At 35.6% G+C, this 20,380-nt stretch overlaps 1 protein-coding gene across 6 annotated transcripts in view; it reads left to right on the plus strand.

Annotated features, from left to right (window-relative positions):
- Window positions 1-18,507, plus strand: part of NAB1 (NGFI-A binding protein 1) — a 43,308-nt gene extending 24,801 nt beyond the window's left edge. For 5 of the 6 annotated variants that reach the window (XM_038001840.2, XM_038001839.2, XM_038001834.2 and 2 more), the window contains 4 exons: window positions 9,882-9,971; window positions 11,627-11,789; window positions 13,350-13,466; window positions 15,985-18,507. In XM_038001840.2, coding sequence (XP_037857768.2) covers window positions 9,882-9,971; window positions 11,627-11,789; window positions 13,350-13,466; window positions 15,985-16,073 — 459 coding nt within the window. In that variant the 3' untranslated portion in view covers window positions 16,074-18,507. The remainder of the gene's footprint in view (window positions 1-9,881; window positions 9,972-11,626; window positions 11,790-13,349; window positions 13,467-15,984) is intronic. The other variant, XM_038001836.2, reaches the window with a different exon arrangement.
- The last annotated feature ends 1,873 nt before the right edge of the window (window positions 18,508-20,380 follow it).

The raw sequence follows: 20,380 nt of genomic DNA on the forward strand, positions 1-20,380 counted from the left end.
ATTATTTAATTTCAAGTTAAAGCAAATGGCTTATATTTGACCACCCTAAATTTCTATAATCAGTTATATCTACAGAGTATCTATTTGTATGGCAGTAATCCTTTATTCATACCTAAGCCAGAGTTATCTTATAAAAACATAAATCCCTTTCTTTCTTAAATCTTTTCAGTGGCTTTCTACTGTACCTGGAATAAAATCTAAGCTTTTTTTTTTAAAGGATCTAAGACCCCACATGCTCTGACTGCAGCTTGCATCTCCTACCTTGTCTGCTGCCACACTCTCCATTCTTACTGTGTTCCAGCCACACTGACTGACTTTCTGTTCCTGAACATGCCAGACTCATTTATGCCTCAACACTCACTATTTTCCCCCTACCTAGACTTCTATTTCTTTAGATGGCTTCAAGTTACAGCTGTGTTTCCCGAACATGTGTGTGACTTCCCTGCCTCTCTTTCTAAAGGGGTACCCTCTCCCCATAATCACACTCAGGCTTATTCTCCTGGTTTGTTTTCATAGCATTTGCCAGTATTTGAAACTATTAGATACTTGTTTTAAATTTATTATCAGTCTGCCCCATTGGATGAGAATAGATCTCTTATCTGTGAATCTGCTGCTGTATACTTAGAGTTTATAACTGTCTTGCACCTAATAGGCATTTAACAAAATCTATAGAATGAATAATGAATGGCTGCAGATAAGCATCTTTGACTTAACACTTTATCCTAAAGCAGTGACTCTCAAGGAAGAAAAGTATTTTGTCAAAAACAAAAAGCCACATTAAAAAAAGAAATGTGGGCTGGGTATGGTGGCTCACACCTATAAGCCCAACACTTTAGGAGGCCAAGACAGAAGGATTGCTTGAGCTCAGGAGGTCGAGACCAGCCTGGGCAACATGGGGAGACCCCGTCTCTACCGAAAAAAAAAAAAATAAACTACTTATATTTGTAACCTACCTCACTGTTAGCTCTGGAGTAATGTTTAAGATGGTTAACTCAGAAAATGTTGAAATTATCTAAAAGGCTACATTGAAAAATGATATAACTAGTGAGGTGTGTTATCTCTTGCTCCCCAGATAACAGGTTACAGAGGGTCCCTGTGGAGTTGGCTGTTAGTGACTCACTGCCACTTAAAGGGAAAGGCAGGTGAACATAGAAACTGCTAAGAAGGCATGTGCCATTGGAGGGTTGAGAGGAAAGAAAGCACAGAAACTACCCAGGGGCCAAAAAATTAGTCAGTTGCTAGGCTAGAAATACGTCTATATCTGTTTTTCACTGTTGGCCCTAAGTGTGATCGTGATTCAGGCTGCTCACATTTAAGCCACACTTGTCTAGCTTTAGAGGTCACTATTCAATATTGAAATTTGTGATCATGAATCTCATGGACTGTTTGAGCTGCAGTTGTTTCTTGATGAGCTTTATTGGTAAGTCTTTCTGACCCTCTCAGAGGCCTTGTATTTCATTACAGTGCTTTCAGTTTCTTATTAGAAGCCCAGAGTATTGGGCTGTAACATTAGATGTGGCCTTTCTGTTCCTTTAAATATACTCCACTAGAGATACTTGAATTATAGTTCTATATGGTTAGTTTATTGGTTTACTGGAGTTCACAAAGCCACTTGAACAGCTCTAGATTCAAAATTAAGATAATCAGTGTTTCTTTTTCCTGTGAATAGCTCTTCTAACCCTTCCTAAAGATGACAAGCGACAGTCGGCCTCAGGCTTCTTTAAATGCCTTTATAGACACTAGACTCTTGATTTTGTTTCCCAGAAATAAATAGTAACTATACCTTTGAATTTAGGACAGTGGCTCACTTTTTTGTTGTTGGTTTGTTTTTAATTTTGTTTTGTTTCTCTGTGGTTTCTTAAAAAGCACTTGTGTATTGCAGGTCATCAGTATCTCTTGAACATGTGTGTGTCTTGTGTGTATGTATACCTACACATGTAGATGTTGGTATGAATCCTTGTCTGTGCTGTACTATAAGTCAAATTTGAAATACCAGAACTATTGCTGGAAGCTGTTATGAGGTAGATAGTACCAGCTGTATAAAGTTACCACTCCCTTAAAACTTTTCACCAAGTACTGGTGCTTTATGTCTACCTTCTATATGACTTCTGGGGAGTGGGAGAATTTCTGGTATGAGAAGAGATCAGGGGAGACTATTGGGAAGGTGTAATTTGAGCTCAGTTTTTTAAAGAAGGGTAGAATTTCAAAAGGTAGGGATGTGGGGAGGGGATTGGAGTGGTATTATAAAGATAGACTAGCATGGGCAAAGACAGAGATAAGAAAATACTAAGCATGTTTAGAGAACATTAAGTTTGTCTAGGGAATGTGATTGACACAAAGGACCTCATAAATAAAACTAGAAAGAATTTAGAATTCTTTTAACATACTTTTTCTCTTATTTCATTTGAATCTTTCTCTTGTGATTCTCAGCTTATTATTTTCTATTTAAAGAAAGTAATATACAAGGCTGGGCATAGTGGCTTACGCCTGTAATCCTAGCACTTTGGGAGGCTGAGGCAGGTGGATTGTTTGAGTCCAGGAGTTCGAGAGCAGCCTGGGCAACGTGGCAAAACCCCATCCATACAAAAATTAGCCAGGCTTGATGGCATGCACCTGTAGTCCCACCTTCTCAGGAGGCTGAGGTGGGAGGATCACTGTGCCACTGCACTCCAGCCCGGGCAACAGAGCACCCCTGTCTCAAAGAAAAAAAAGTTTTAAGTAACGTACAAATAAACTTCAGCTTAGCCCATTTTAAAGTGTAACAGATTTCTGCTTACAGGACCCAAACTAATGAGACAAGTTTTTCTCTTTTTTAAAATCTTTAAGCGTTCTGAAATCCTTTATAACAAACAATAAGCATACGTGCCGAATTGCTGGCTTTTTCCATCTTAAAAGGATAATTTTTACAGTGAACAAAAAGAAATGTAATGTTGAGCAGATGAATTGACATCAAAATAATTTGACCTGTAAAGGAAAGAGAAACATTTTCTTGCTTGTCATGATTAATGCATTAGGGTACACTAATACAAGTAGTGCTTTGTTCAAGCTCAATAAGATCTTTCGTTGCTCAATACTGTATTTTCCTGATCTATACCTGAAGACTTGGGTGGAATGAAGTTTTAACTCATTCACTTGTCTGATTTTTCTACCTGGAAAGCTCTTATTTATGTAGTAGGTTGTTCTCCCTTAAAGGATAGTTAGTTACTTATTTGATTTAAGCAAAATAGCAGCATACACATTGCATAGAAGAACTCAAGATAATCTGTTTTCCTTAAATAGTGTTCTTGCTTACAGGATATGTTGAACATTAAAAAACAGACTTTGAACTTTAATTCCTAGAATATATGAAATGGACATGGAGAAAAAGATCACCTGCTAGCTTAGGTGTGCCTTAGGGAACCTACCATTTGAAATGAAATCTCTAGGGAAATATGTCTTCAGCCCTTTATGCTACTTAGTAAGTGAGGCTGAGAATCCTTCTGCTTAGCCTGAATGAATAACATGTCCGCTGGAACACAGCTCTCTGTGAGTCCACTTTCAGGTGAAATGAAAATATATTTTGTTTATTCTTACTTATCTTTTTAATTAGATCTTCTAATTAAATCTTCTCGTTCTGGGGCAGTTGTAAAAATCACTACTTTGTATTGCTTTCATTTTGTGTCAGTCCCTACTAGGCATTTGGAATTCATTATCACAAACATTCTTGTCTAACCTATGTGGAGGCTTTATGATTTCCGTTTTACAGCCAAGGAGAGACCCAGACAGGCTCAGTACCTTCGCCCGTGTTGCCAAATTGCTATCCAGTATTGCTATAGCAGAGCCAGGGCTTCCTATCTATGTCTGATTCCTGAATGTCAAAGCAGTACCACCTTCCTAGGTGCTAATGATCATTCACAAAGCATCATACCTGTGAAAAAAACACTATTGGGATTATACCTTTCCTCCTAGTGCCGTGTGAAGGGCGAAATGTGTGCAGAACTGGTAGTCTTTGGAAAGGGTGGATAGTGGCAGTTATTATTTTCTAATGCAAGAAATTTTATCTAGTAAACAGTTACAAGTTTTGAGTAGAAAATGTAGCAATGTAAGTTTCAAAATATTTAAATATAAGAAATTTTCATTTGATATGCCGATTGTTTACATCAGAAAAATTAGTTTGATTTCCTTATGTCCTACCTATGAAAGGACATATTTAAGGTGGCTTGACAGCTCATTCAAGGAGATGAAAAATCAAGAGCCAAAGTCCCTAGCTCTCTTGTCTTCTCCTAAATTTTTTTAAATGTTAGTTAAAAGTGAATTCAATTGGTAACCTTTCTTTTTCATTAAGAACACACTGAGGTTCATGAATAAATTAGTCATTAACTCCAATGTTATAAGTAACGTCTTAGAAGAGAGGAAGGCTATATAAAGCTACAATCTCCGAGCTGGTGATGGCAGCTGACTAACTGGACTGAGTGCTATATCTCACTTGAGTTTTCTTCATTCGCTGAAACTGCTGGAGACTGGGTAGAGATGGGAAATGACAGCATTCTTGACCCTGTGGGAGTCAGAGGTGCAAAGCATTCAGAGATAAGTGGATGAAAGAAATGAGGTTTGTTAATAGAGCCCAGGAAGTCAGAGAATTGGGGCTTGAAGAAGAAAGACCTAAAGGAAACATCTGCTAACAGTTCCAGCAGGTGGGGATGGGAGAGCGAGGAAGGGGGAGGAAAGAGGGTCAGAATATCCACCTACGCTGCTACTAAGCTTGTTGAAAAGAAAGCTGGTCTAATTTGACGTAGACTCTTCCCCTCTGGATCAGAAAAACAGAAGCATTACAATGTGCTATTCATACAGAAAGTGTGATTAGAAAAAAGGAAAATGCACGTGTGGGGTTGAGAACATCTGCTGTAACAAGTCATCTAGAGACAGCTAAGCAGTGGCTTTAAAGCAGCTTGCTAGTGTTCGGCAGAAAGGTTGAGGAGGAATGGGGATGGAGACCAATGGGAAGAGAGTAATTAGGTCATGCACCAGCCTCCGTCCTATATCTTTTATTTTCTCAGTGACAGACCCAGAGTCTCGTCAGCAAGGAAAGACTGTGATTAATGGCATCAGCCAAAAATATGACATGGAGATAGATCGCTCATAGCATGGTGCAGCTAGCTGGTGCCTGGGAAACAAGCTTACGAGACATATAACAAAAGTTGTGCACCAAACATAATGTGAAAAAGACCGGTTTCTTGGGAATGTTCTCACTTTTATTTCTAAGTCATGTATTTTGGGGACTTTAAATCTACTTTATGTGACATGCAGTGATAGCTACTCGATTTTGTAGTTTTTCCATCCACAATGAACTGTCAAGACTGTGGGAGTAAATAATGACTAATGTCCTCAGTTGCAGAGAGATCACTGATTACTTTGGATATTGTTATTTATTACTTATTTTAGGCTTTTATTTATCTTTATTAATGATGGGATACTGTCCATTTTCCAGCAACTTTCACATGTAGAGTTTGAGGTTCCCCATCCAGCTTTTTCAGTATTCTCATGGTTGAATAATCCTGACTTTGGTGCCACCATATATTTATATGGCAATGTGTACTCTTCCAAGGTTCACTTATTTGCATTACTTTATTTAATCCCCACAAACCCAATGGGCAGATACACAGTGGTGTAATCCTAATTTAAAAATTTGGATCACTGGAAATAATGAGGTTTACTTTTTTGCCTGAGATCACGCAGCTGGTTCCTAATGTAAAATGACTAGATCATACCTTTCTCCTGCAAGCTCTTCCAGAAACAGTATTGAGGCGTTGGGGCTCATGGGGATTCTGACTGGTGCACTCCACACTCCACTCAGATTCTACTGATGAACTGATAACCCTCTAATCTGGGTCTCCAGCCCTGATTTTACCCCAAGCTCCAAACTCACTGCTCCTGCTTACCTGGCTTATCTACACACAGAGATCTCACTAGCAAATGAGCTCAACCGAATTCATTAGCTTTCGGGCCCCTCCCAGACCTCGTGATCGTGAGTTCTTTATTCTAGTAAATGTCATAACCAAACTCTCAGTTGCCTTATTTCTGCGGCACCTGCCACTGTCCAGGTCTGGGCCTTCACCTGCAGCCCTCTAACCGGTGTCCCTGTCACCACCCTGACCTCCCCTCCTCCACGTGCGTTCTCCCCATCACATTCACATGTGCTTTCTGAAATGCAGATCCGATCAGTCTCTTTCCTGAGACTTTCAATGGCTTCTCTTTGTATTTAAGATAAAATCTAAAATTCTTAACATAGCTTACAAGGGCTTACAGAATCTGGCCCTATGTTTCCACCTTCCCTCGCCACTCCTTCTTTTTCAGTATATATTGAATATTTTCCGGCTTCCCAGAGTGTGCCCTGTTCCTTTTGCCTCCAGGGGTCTGTACCAGCTGCTTTCTTTTAGAACTCTCAGCTTAGACACCCTGGCCTCTGGGACGCCTGCTCTGTCACAGCGCCCTCTGCTGTGCTCTGGATGTCCGTCCATTTCCCTCCCTGGACTGTTGTCAGGAGCGCCCGAGGCATGGCCTTCTCGTTTGCCATTGTATTCCCATATTGAGTGCAGTGTATGAATCAGCTGGGTGGACATGACATTTTTGTTGAATGTATAAACACATGTTTCTAGATTTCCAGTGTTCTTTTCACTGAGATAGTTCCCCAACAATGTGCTCAATATTCTCTGGTTGATTTTAGTATTAAATTTTGAGTTCTTCCTTCTCTAAGATGTCTATACTTTATAATTGTCCATAAAATTTCTCTTTTCCCCAGTATCGTGCTTTACTCTGATTAAATCTGGTAGCTTTTTGGATGAACTTAACAGATATCAGTAACAAACATTTATCAAGTAGTTCATATGTGCCAGGCACTGTGTTAAGTATTTTTCATGAATTTTCTGCTTCCTTAAAATGATTCTGTAAGTTAAGTACTATTGTTATCCCCAGTTTATAGATGAGAAAATAGATACAGAGAGATGAAGTAATCTACCCAGTATCACAGCAAATAAGTAGTAGAGTTGAGTTTTGAACTCAGTGCAAGTCATACAGTTAAAGCCTGTTCAGCTTATGAAAAACAGAGCTATAATTTCTGTTTATAGAAATGCCTGTATTCTTGTGAGTTTCATAAAGATTGTAACTGTTTGAATTTATGGACTGAGTGTAGGCTTTGAAGCTAGTGTTGTAGCTGTAAAAAAAAAAAAAAAAAAAAAAAGGGAAACCCAGTCTTGAATGTGATGAAGATTAAATGAAATAATGAACATAAAATATAGAACATAGGGACTGGTACATTGTAGATTCCTGGAAAGTGATAACCGCTCATATTGAAGTTGTTCTAACTCTTCTTCTAGCTTACCTCACTGAACTTGAGAACTTAAGCAGTTCCAGTGGGGTGGGGGTATGCTAAAGAGAAAGTTGGATTTTTCAGTCTAAATAAATAAGAAAACTGAAATGGCTAAGAAAAAGTGAACTTTGGATTTAGCTTGGACTGTGTACACTTGTATGAAGTTCATTTTAGCTTGTTTTGTGATTATGTTCTATATACATCTGTGAGCCAACATGGAAACCTAGCAGAGTGGCTATTTTCAGCACTTTAGAAGTGCTAATTACATACTGACCCACAATAAAGCTATATAGGACCATCTTAAGATGTTAAGTTTATTAGCTCTTGGCTGTATATCATGTCTTTGAATTTTAAAAATAGCAAATTAGTTATTACTTGGGGAATGTATTTTGATAGATAAAATATTTGAAAATGTGAAATCTGCAGTGGAGAAATAATTTATTGAAAAGACCCTGATGGGGGAAAATTTTTGAACCACTATCTTATATCCCAAATAAGGTAAAATAGTTTGTTATTATTACATCATTGCATCTTTTTCTGCTGTGTATTGTAAGAACTTTGGTTTTTAAGGATTTGCCCTCTGCTGCAAATATATAGCTTATCAAAGAAGGGGAGAAATAATGTTTTGGAGTTTAATTGTTAATGCTAATTTCTGTGAGGAGTCCTTTAGGTGGTTTCACTCAAGTTACTAAAACCATGCTGTCATGATATTTTGTAGTTATAATGTTCATGAGCAATAAACAGCAGAAAAAGAAAACTTTGAAAAAAGTAGTAGGTGGAATGCCAAACATAAAATGGAAGTAATTTAAGTTGAAGTATTGTCCACTGCCCCCCAGATAGGCCCTGTTTATTATAGAAATTTAGTATGTATTGATATACCTGTTTAGTAGTTATTTCATGTTGAAGGCATTATCTCACTTGCTTTATCTCATTTGGTCCTCGCAACAATCCTAATAGATAGGTTCTCCTGTCCTCAGTTTTCCTATGAGGAAAATGAAGTTCAGAAAGGTTAAGTTACTCATCTGGTGTCACATAGCTAGTGAGTGGTGGAATTGGAACACAAATACAGGCCTTTCGAATTCCAAAACTCCATTTCCTGTCATAGGATATGATAAAGGAGAAATCACAAGCCAACATGAAGGAATCCTTGAGCAATTCAGGTTGGGATTATTGGTTAGCACTTTAAAGGAAATTTAGTTTGGATCGTTAGCCACGTTTCATGTAACAAAATTAATTTCAGATAGGTTAGACGGTTAAATTTTAAAAACAAATCAAAGTTTTAGAAAAACTAGAGGGTAGATTTGAGTACTTACCAAATTTCTGAAGCAGAATTTCCTGAAGCAGAATTTCTCTAAACTTTATAGCAGCAGTTGAAATCACAAAATAAAAGTATGTACAACTATAGCGTATAAAACAGGCATATAAAAATTAAATGATTTTTTAGTATCAAAAGTATAGATAAATTGGCATAAATTAAGAAAACAAGAATACTTAGTGCTGACAAGGAAATTGTCATATATTGCTTGTGGTATGATAAACTAGTAAAGGCCCTCTATAGGTTTAGCAAAAGTACATAAGCACAAAAATATCATCTCTGCAGTAATTCTGCTTCTGGGAATCTTTTGTAGTAGATAATCTAAGCTATCGAAAATGCTATTTCCATGAAAATATTTTTGCAGTGTTTTTCATAAAAGCAAAAATTAGGAAAAGAATAAAAAATGTCCAATGCAAGGATAGTGGCTAGTCAAACGCCCCACTGGGTTAAATGTTTTATTTTATTTTATTTTATTTTATTTTATTTTATTTTATTTTATTTATTTTATTTTATTTTATTTTAATTTAATTTTATTTTATTTTATTTTATTTTATTTTATTTTATTTTATTTTTATTTTATTTTATTTTATTTTATTTTTTTGAGACAGAATCTCACTTTGTCACCCAGGCTGGAGTGCAGTGGTGCAGTCTCGGCTCAGTGCAACCTCCGCCTCCCGGGTTCAAGCGATTCTCATGCCTCAGCTTCCCAAGTAGCTGCCCAGCCTCCCTAGTAGCTGGGATTTCTGGCATGTGCTACCATTCCCAGCTAATTTTTGTTTGTTTGTTTGTTTTAGTAGAGATGGGGTTTTACCATGTTAGACAGGCTGGTCTCGAACTCCTGACCTCAGGTGATCCGCCCACCTTGGCCTCCCAAAGTGCTGGGATTACAGGCGTGAGCCACTGCACCCAGCCTAGGTGAAATGTTATATAACCATTATTATCAATGATCATAAAGCCTACTTTCCAGTGTAAAGCAATGGGTATGATGACATTTTTCATCTTATTTATGTTTCTACTGAGGTTACCGCTGTAGAAAATAATGTATGTTTCATAAAAGGCTGAAATGAAATATTTTATAACCAATGAAAGATTTTATAACCATTAAAATCTTAATCATGATTATTCAGGTAGTGAGATTAAGAGTTTGCTTTATTTTCCAAGTTTTTGATAATTTATTATTTACAAACTCTAAATATAAAGGACTTCTTATTTGACCCACAGGATGGGTTTCCAGATTTCCAGGATTCTGTGCAAACGCTCTTCCAGCAGGCTAGAGCTAAGAGTGAAGAACTTGCAGCTCTTAGTTCACAGGTAACATAAACTCCCAGTTATTATTTCATAATAGTATCTGAAGGTTAAAAAATAAATGACTACTTCAACTAGCTTCAGTTTTAAGTGTTTGAGGACTGATTTTTATTTCCGGTTGTTTTTTAAAACGTCATCTGAGCCACAGCTGTATCAACATGAGAGCAATAACAACTTGGTTTGATTCAGTTTATGAACGGAATCTGATATGGTGCTACTTATTTATTCTTGTAGTTTTGTAGGAAGTGAGACAGATTCTGTACTCAAGAAAACTTAAAACAGTTTGATAATCAGGAAAACCAGCCATGTTGACCCTGGCTGTGTGTAATACAACTCTGAGATAAAATAATACTAGTTCTCAGTAAAATATCAATAAAATATTAATATGAACATTGTAATTATTGTTAAATCTTTTACATTCATATTTATTGAAAAACTGTTAAATGAATATGTGGCTTCAGGTGCTTTTGCCATTAAGTTATTTAATTGTGTCTGTGTACTGAAATTAAAATTTTAAAATGCTTTCTGCAAACGTCATCTTTTAGAAAGCACTGTAAGCTTTTATTCCTGTTGAACAACTGTCTTGTAATAAGTTGCTTTTGCTCAAATTTAGTACTGCTAAGTTTTGTTTTTTTCATGTTAGAATGAAAAATACATTTTTTACCTCAGATATGCTTATTTAAATTTTGTCAATTTAGTAACAATTTCAAATGAAATGAAGCTGTAGTTACTTTTGATTTGGTTTATATGCATTCAGAAAAATAGTATAAGTGTTTATCATGTTTATTCTGTAAATTAATATATTTTACCTAATGATTTTTACATTGTGAATCAGGGCTTTTTGTAACCAATTTTATATAGAAGCTTTCTTGTCCTACACTTTTATATAGCATGGTAGTGATTCATATCTGTGCATTTTGACTGTTATCTCCTTGGCAAAATACCACAACAAATACACTGCTCTGAATATCACATGTAAGTAATTTAGAGCATTGAAAAGGAACTTATAAAACACATGCAGAGATAAATTTATATGTCAGTTGACTAATTGTGTATTTAAAATATGCCTTTTTATGATTGGTTGGGAAATACTGCAGTTTCATGATGAAGGTGAAAATGCTTATTGGCACTGATGTTTTTCTGCATAATTTACATTGTTTAATTTTAGTGGGAGGTGTGTTTGTCTTGTTCTTCTAGACAGCCGTTTTACACCTTTTCTCCCCCAAACATATTGTCATCATATCAGAGTCTGTGTACTGCCAGATCCTAAAATAAAAATGCCAAGATTTCGCCCCAAGTGTTAGAAGTAGTTTATAGCAGATGTTGCTGTTGCTTTTAGATTTCTTTTTTAAAAAATCCTTTAAAGGACTTAGTACCTTGGAAAACAAAGGTAAGGTTATGTTGCTTTTGAACTGACATGGAATTCTCTTGAAAGAATTGAGAAGAAAGCTTTTACCTTTTGTACAATATCCAGCCTTTTACGTTTTAACATGATGATATAGACATCTATGCATATTTATGGAATTTGTATACCACATGAAGTATGAACTAATTTTAATGAATACTAAATATATTTGCTGGAGTCTGAAATTGGCATCTTTAAACCATTAAAAAATCTAGAATGTTTCAGTTACTGATGTGATTTTTGCTTTACTTACTAGCAGCCTGAAAAGGTGATGGCAAAGCAGATGGAGTTCCTTTGCAACCAAGCTGGCTATGAGAGACTGCAGCATGCCGAGAGGAGGTTGTCTGCAGGGCTTTACAGGCAGAGCTCAGAAGAGCACAGTCCTAACGGCTTGACTTCCGACAACTCAGATGGACAAGGTACATCTGTAGAATATCCTACGCCTTTAGGGCTACTATGTGCACTTCAAAGAGAAACAGAAGACAGTGGCTGATTTTTGAATTATGATATTTTGTAGAGATTATTTTACAGGTTCTCTTATCAAAGTTAATTTTTAAATTCTTCATTTTCTTAAAAGGAAATAATTTATCCTGCAGATTTTAATTTGTAAATGTTTTCATCTTTAAGCAGTTGGCACCTGAGATTGACATGTATTATTTTGTAAGAAGTTGGTGGGAATGTGAGATGTCAGCAGTACAGATTATTTTCCCCAAAGAAATGATTCCAGGAGAGATGTTTATCCTTTTTAAATGACCAAAACTTCATATTTTTTTAGACTTCAAAAACAAGTTTGTGAAATTTACAACATTTGCGTCTTAAAAGAATATGGTAACTGCTTCTAAAGTATTATGACAGAGTACAGCTCAGGTTTAGAAAGTCATGTGATTCGTGTTTTTACCATTCTACGAAGTACTTCATTCTTTTCACATCCTCACATAGAGAAAATCCCAAGCCATTGTTATTCGCTCATTCAACAGGCATTTTATTAGCATTTCCTACGTGCCAGGCACTCTCCTAGGCACTGAAGATGCAGCAGAGAACAAATCCCTGTTTACCTGGAGCTTACCTGGAGGGAGATGTACAGGTTATAAGTATATACATGTATCCCCTAGTTTCAAATAGTAATAACTGTTTGAAGAAAAAAATAATTTTATAGTGCCTTCTTTTTATATGTTATTGTTATACTTTTCTAGAGAATGGTTATTATTGTAGAAAAAAAAAAAAGGATTTCTAGGTAAGAATACCATCTTAACAAGGATTCTCAAGCCATGGAGTGAAATATTACATGTGTCAACAGATCAGAGTACTGAAAGAGAAGAAAGTTCTTCCTTTTAAAAATATTACAGGAACCTTTGAGTTGAGGTCTTGTTTAACTTCTCCAGTTGTCCTTAACATGTTAAGAAGCAAAGGCGGTTATTAAAGATTTGGTGACTCTAATTTGTGACACCAGGATAATTCAGTGTGGGGTGACAGTTTGCTAATGTGGTGGATTTCAGTACACGACAACATGATTGGGTGTATAATTTTTTCCCATATTTGTGCTAAATCTGTTTTTTCATGGATTTTGCTGTCATTTTGTTTTCTTTTTTTTTAAATCTGTGATTGGCTTGAAGCCTTCTCTGTCTTTCTAGTACTTGATATTATATGATTAATGACATGCCTTGGTAAAATGGTTGCACTAGTAAGAAAATGTCCTATAGAGGAGATGTATTATATGCCAAAACTGGAATGCTCACTGGAATTCTCAGTCTTTTGTTTAGCTCTTAAAAATATCCTGGCAGAATTGTAAACCTTGGGACTAGCATGAAATGACTTGCCATTTTCCTCTTAAATTATTTAAAATGTTCTTTCCAAGTCTTATTTAAATTCTTCAGTGCTCGTTGACTTTCCTCACTTTTTTCCTAAGGAGTGTTCAGGCAATATTTTTCAGGAAAACCATGATGTGTTTTTAATATTATGCATATTTCTTTTTTCATTAGGAGAAAGACCTTTGAATCTCCGAATGCCTAATTTACAGAACAGACAACCCCATCATTTTGTAGTGGATGGGGAGCTGAGCAGACTTTACCCCAGTGAGGCAAAGTCCCACTCATCAGGTGAGAATGTGCTATATGATGAGAGGGTAACACTTGAATAAAAGGATCTTTAAATTCTGTTCTCCTATTCCCTCCCCCACCAAAAAAAAATGTCATCGCTGACAGTGTTCCTACAGGTTGAATATCCCCAGTTGGAAAATTCGAAATGCTCTAGGATCCAAAACTTTTTCAGTGTCCGAATGACACTCAAAGGGAACCCCCATTAGAACATTCCAGATTTGGGATGCTGAACCTTCAGTATAATGCATGTAGTCCAAAATCTGAAAAAACTTGAAATCCAAAGCACTTCCTGGTCCCAGACATTTTGGATAAGGGATGCTCAGTTGTCAGTTTTTCTCCCCTTGGAAGTGATAGATTGCCATAACACTGGCTGCTCTAGCTAGTCTTTTTGCAAACTTCATATTCCGAACAATGACAGGGAAAACTCATAAAAGTTGAGATTACTTTGATTCACCATTACATGAATGGTGATGTTTATATGAAAGTTTAATAATAAATAGCTGGTTTGAGTTGTGTTACTACCTTTTTTGGCAATAACATAATATGAAATTGATGGACTACATGTTTGCTTTGACACTGAGAAAACCTTGTGTATCAAAATCTAGACTTTTCATGCAGATGCATTTTGGAGGTGATACTCATATTTCAGAAGTAAACTGAATTCCATAAAAGGATGAGCAGCTCCTTATCATAGTTAGATATTTACCTATTTTTACCCAAGTAAAGTGAGTTAGACCTAGTTAAAGCATTAGAGACCAGCACCATTTGAAAGAATCTGTTATCATTCCAAGTCTTAAAGTCGCTTTAAGAGTCACTTAATCTCTCAAAAAAAAAAAAAAAGAGTCACTTAATCACAGTCACTGATTTTATAGATGAGGTAGCTAAAGTCAAATAGCTCCAAATTTGCGTTGTAAGTCAGCGGGAAATGTAGTTTTATAAGCATTAGGATTAAACCTGACTTTAATTCTATCTAGATAGAATGAATTATGTATTTACTAGAAAAAAAGTTATCAAGAGCATTTATGTCTTTCAATTTTAGATCATACTCTTGGTAGCAGATGCTAAAAAGACGAGTTCTAAATAATGTTCTGGTGCTGTGACTTTATAGCATGCTATTGCATACTTGATTGTAGCCACTTTAATAATGTCAGAGGGAGGTTGAGAAATTGAAATTATCCTAAACAGCTGACATCTTGGTCTCATGTTTTCCACAGCACAAAAAAAGTGATCTATTCTTTAAAGTTTTTTAAAAATGAACAAAAAACCACGTTTTACCAATTTGTATTCCTTAGAAGACTGTATAACACGAATACTCCAATTACATTGATCATGTGTCTCATCATGGGGCATATTTACATATTTCATGGAGATACATTACATAGAGATAGAATTGATCTAGGTCTTTATGTAGAACTAAATGAAGAAATGCCTGAAAAAGCCTTTTTCTTTATTTTTAACTGAATAGAAATAATACAGGTTTCATATAGTGCAAGCCTGGGTCCAGATCTTAGCACCGATACTTGACTGAGTGACCTTGACTGAGTTACTTAAATACCCTGTCCTTCAGTTGCTTCATCTGTAAAAGCGAAGTAATTTCTACCTCATTGGGTAGTTACAAGTATTAAACAATATAGTGTACCTGCATCGTATGCTATCTATTCCAGCCAGCAGGAATTCAATAAATAGAAGCTACTTTTTTTATTACTCTTACACAGAATTTAAAATCCCCTTCTGTTTAGAGAAGATTCATAAATTGAACTATTTAATTTCAGATAAGCTGTTAGTGTTGATTACTTTCTAGAATCCAAGGTGTGAGTGTATGTGATATGGATGTTTGCATGTATATGTGTGTGTACGTATCTCCCAGTATTTGTACTTTACATAAAGGTTACATTTGATTGTTATTATGTAGTGTTTGTGTATGGTTGAAATAACTATACACATAGAACTCCATGGAATGATTTCTTATGAAAATAGTGTTCATATTTTATCCCTATTTCTCCCACCTTAATATGTCATTGTCAGAAGAACTTTAAAAAATAGTTCCAAGGTTATGAAGATATTTTTCAGTCTTTCCTTCATTGATGGTAAATATTTAACCAGTAACAGTTATATATGAATAATCAGCTTCCTTTTATATATTTATCATGTTGGATCAAGCATTAGATAAAAATTAATATGTTCTGTATGCTAAATGTTTTATGTGCATTTCATTATTTAACTTTCATACCACTTTATGTAGATACTATTCTTATTTTATAGATGAAGACAGTAAGGCTTGGAGAGGTGTATAACTTGCCCAGAGATGTATACACCTAGTAATTGGCAGAGTTGAAATTTAAATCCAGAATCCAAGCTCTTAATAGCTCTATGAACAGAAATTTTATATGGAATTGCAGAATCATGAATAGTTGATACTCTTTGGATTGGAGTTTGGGGGTTTGTTTTAAAACTTTGTTTGATTTTTATAGTCCATTGATTTAAAATATCAACTCACTTTGTTTCCATTTTTATGTAGAGAGCCTTGGGATTTTAAAAGACTACCCTCACTCAGCTTTTACCTTAGAAAAAAAAGTCATCAAAACAGAGCCTGAAGATTCAAGATAGCTGTGATTTCTCTCACCGTTTTCTGGAAATGGCATCAGATTTAAGGATAATACTCCATCATAGAAATAAGCCTTAATAACCAGTGTTGCCTCATTCAGCTCAAACAGATTTCATAGCCAAAGCAAAAGGACTGGTACGGTAGTCTGTGGAAACTGGGAAGATAAAACAACAGCCACAAAAGAGAAAATCAAGAGTGTTGCAATCTATAATAGTAATATTGATTCATTCACATTCCTGTGTTAAGTCATTTTATATGGAAAGGCTTACAAATCAATATTGTAAGCATTCATTATTTAAGAATGTACGATGTATTTGTGTAATTTATAGAAGTAAAATCTAGATGTTGAGACCTGTTTGGTCCAATAGATGTGGATACAGTTTATTTTACTTGAAATTTTGTTGTCTACTTTGTGTGTTCAACGTAAATATATGTCAGAGTTTAAAATCTTTGCCTGCAGTTGTGAAAAAGAAAGCTTAAGTGATGTAGTTATTGGCAAGATTGCAATGATTATGGAAAAATAGAAAGCAAATACTCAGTTTAAGCCAAGGAAAATATTGTGGATTTAGTATTTGATAAAACTGATTTTGTTTAACAGGAAATGTTTAGCATTCACTCATATAACATCTGATTATCAATGCACGTTTACACAATAAATACTTGAGTGGAGGAAAGTTAAAAAGATGAGCAATAGAGTAGAAAATATCTCTTAAACTAGTTGACCTAGATTGTATTAATAACTACTTGAGATGTTTCAAAGATAGGAAGCTATTACTTGGTCAGAGAACTTGAAATAAGTGGACCCATGTATAAAACCTTTGACTTAAACATTGATATTTCAGAATGTGTTAAATAGATTAAGACATAGTAAGTTAACCCTCATGTTAGAAAGATGGCGACTGTTAACAAAGGCTGTAACAGATTAAGTACTATTTTATATCCAGAAAGTCTTCTCTATGTAGAGAAGTCAGAGAGACTAGATGCTTTCACTAGGGAATGTCTTCCCACCCAGCCATCACAGGTGTGGACAATCACTGCATCCACATCTGTAGGCATATTTCCATGGAAGTTTAGTTGACAGCTATATTCATTATTTATTTTACGATTTCATTTTTCTACACCTTTGAGATTTATGAATGCAGTTTTTTCTTAAAATGTATTTTAACTTGACAGTATGTTTTTAGTTCCCCCAATTTAACTAATGGACCATATGCATATACATGGGAGTATGCTTACATGTTAATTATATACTTGCATACTTAGAGAATTTCACATTGGAATTCATAATGGTAAAAAAACATACATCTGCCAATATACGTTTTTTCTGTTGGTTTAAGAGAAGATAACTGACAGCTTTACCTACTTCCTACAGATGCATCTAAACCCAGATATTGCTGAGAAGAGTGTATTGACTCTAAGACTGAGTGTAAGAGAGTATATGTTTTTTTGTTTTTAGTTCTGCTCTAGATCATAACTATAAAAAATATTAAGTCATAATCTGTTACACTAAAATTTGTCAGCCAAATGTTAGATGAAATGTCTGCACTGTAGTCTCAGATCACTGTCACATATATAAATGGCTTCTTCATTTTAATTTGTAGAAGTACTTTACAGTAAGAAACACCAGTAAACAACTTTTATACTGTTAAAAGGCTTTTTTCCCCTTCCTAAATGTTTTAATTGTATCATAGTGTTTTGCTCACTGAAGAAGCTTCTTATGGACCTTGCAACTTTGTTGCTAGCTTGAGGTTGATTATTGTGGTTGTATCGTTCACTGTGTGTAGAAATAGTATGAGTACGATTTCAATAGACTGTTCAGTTTTTAATATTAGCCATAGCACTGGTTAGTATCTCAGTAGTTTCATGAAACGTTTCCTGTATTCTAATCTATTTTGAAACTTTTTGTTTTTTTTAATTGTGTTACAGTCAAGTTTGTAGATTTTCATAAGCCACAATTTTAAAAGATGCAGTAATCTTCCAACTTCCAATATTTATCCATTCGTTGTGGACCCACACATTGCATCTTTAAATTCATAATAAGTTTCCTTAACTATCTTATGTTTCTGGTCTTTTAAGCTTAGTGATAAGGTGGAAGCACAAGAAAAATTTCAGTAGAATACAGTTTTTATTTTGTAAACACTAATGTATTAAACTTGCTATACATTAAAGCAAATAATATATATTTTTATTTGAATTGTATATGTGAATTGGAAGTTATAACTAGTTGATTTTTTCATTTTGTTAGAGGTATTTTCACTGAACAAGGTCAATTGGTTACCTCAGTATTACAGCCAATATAGTCCAAGGGACCATTTCTCCCCGAGTCTCTTACACTTTATTGTGCGATGTCCACGTTTTTGTGACTCTTCAAGCTGTTGGTGAGGTGGGACGAGTGCACTTGCTTCCTGTGGCAATAAAGATTTTCTGTGCCTCACACATTTATGTTTATAGCGTTTTCTACATAGCAGTTTTCCAGTGACTAATATTAACCCACTCTGCCTCGCTTATCTGCTTATTTAAGCTGGGTTTCAGTATTAGGGGACAAGAACTTATGTCTTAAGTTGGAACTAAGTATTGTCAGCTACCGTCATTTCTAAGAAGTCATTTGGTAAACAGGTTCTCAGTAGACTCTGGTCTGGCAGAGAGAGGTCAATTTATATTGTTCTCATTTATGAGAAGTTTATGAAGACATTTTTAAAACTCTGCCATTTCTAACTATGAATAAAAGGAGGAACATTAGGATTTAACATCTATAATACATATTTGTAAAATATTAATGTGATTTGGGTTCAGTATTATGGGCTAATTATATGAAATAGAGCTAACCTGTAGTAAAGAACCAGAAAGAGCCTTTCAACAAGTATTGATGAGTTCTGTAGATTAATGATCATCAGTGTGCCAAGCACTGTGCTAGGTGCCAGGGAAGAGGTAAAGGCCCCAGATGAAATACATGATCCTTGCCCAAAACCTAGTTGGATGGGAACTAATACCACTCACATAAAAATAAAAATTTCAGTGCCTTACATATTGGGATGAGGAGCTGACATTTAAGTGCATTCTGTATTAGGCAGACATTATGGTAGCAGGCACTACAGGTGAGACAAAGCACTTTTAGTGAGATTCAGAAGAGATCGGCCAGGACTGAAAACATTTAGAGGTGGAATTTGATAAAAAGCCATAGTGGCAGCACATTTCGCTTTGAGGCTGCCTTTTTTTTTCTTCCTTGGTTGAATTACTGCACTTTTATTTTGAAACTGCATGGCAGATCTGCTTGCCTGGGTAATACTTCCTTTGACAATCTATTGAATCTGTCAAAAGGTAGTGGGGAAAGGTGCTTTTCATCTGTCCTTAATTAGTGAAACCACTTGGGTAAAAGCTTCAGGCTTTGGTAATTATGATACTACTAGCACCTCGTGTACCTTTACAACTATAGTTGACACTATTTAAGACTTAAAAGCTAAATAAGTATGCAGGGAATTTCCTAAGGTCTGCCCACTTGGGTCTCAAATGGTTAAGTATTACTAACACAATGCCCATTTTGCTTGTGACTTCACTTAATATACTACATCGAGTCTTCAAAAGAAAACCAAGGTATTAACCAACCTGATGAAGCCAGAAGGTCTGCCTCTTTTAGGAAGTGAATTCAATTGGTAAGTAGCTGAAGTTAGAATTGAACAAATCTTGTATGTTTGTAACAGCTTGAATGACCAAATACGGTAGTTGTTCTTTTACTAAAAGCCACCATATGGTCCAGCTGTGCATGGGTGGTGTTTCAGGGAATGCAAGCTTGTTATCTGTGGGTGTCCTCATAAATGAAATTTGTAAGCAGACCTCCAAAGTTAATAAAAGAATGATCCAATGTCCTGACATTTTTATTGTAAATACAATTTAATATCAAAAACCTTACTGTTAACTATGTCCATAGTGATCCAGTAAGACAATTTTTATTTCACGTAGAAGTGATCAAAAGCAAAATGCTGGAGCTAGGATTTTTCTTACTGAGTATGCAACAGTTAAACCTTTAAAACATCTTTGGGAGGCCAAGGTGGGTGGATCATGAGGTCAGGAGATCGAGATCATCCTGGCTAACGGTGAAACCCCGTCCCTACTAAAAAAAAGAAAATACAAAAAAATTAGCCAGGCATGGTGGCGGGCGCCTGTACTCCCAACTACTCAGGAGGGTGAGGCAGGAGAATGGCGTAAACCTGGGAGGCGGAACTTGGAGTGAGCTGAGATCGTGCCACTGCACTCCAGCCTGGGCGACAGTGCAAGTCTCCGTCTCAAAAACAAAAAAAAACACAAACATCTT

Source organism: Chlorocebus sabaeus, chromosome 10 (genome assembly GCF_047675955.1).
Source record: "Chlorocebus sabaeus isolate Y175 chromosome 10, mChlSab1.0.hap1, whole genome shotgun sequence".
NCBI classification, from domain to species: domain Eukaryota; kingdom Metazoa; phylum Chordata; class Mammalia; order Primates; family Cercopithecidae; genus Chlorocebus; species Chlorocebus sabaeus.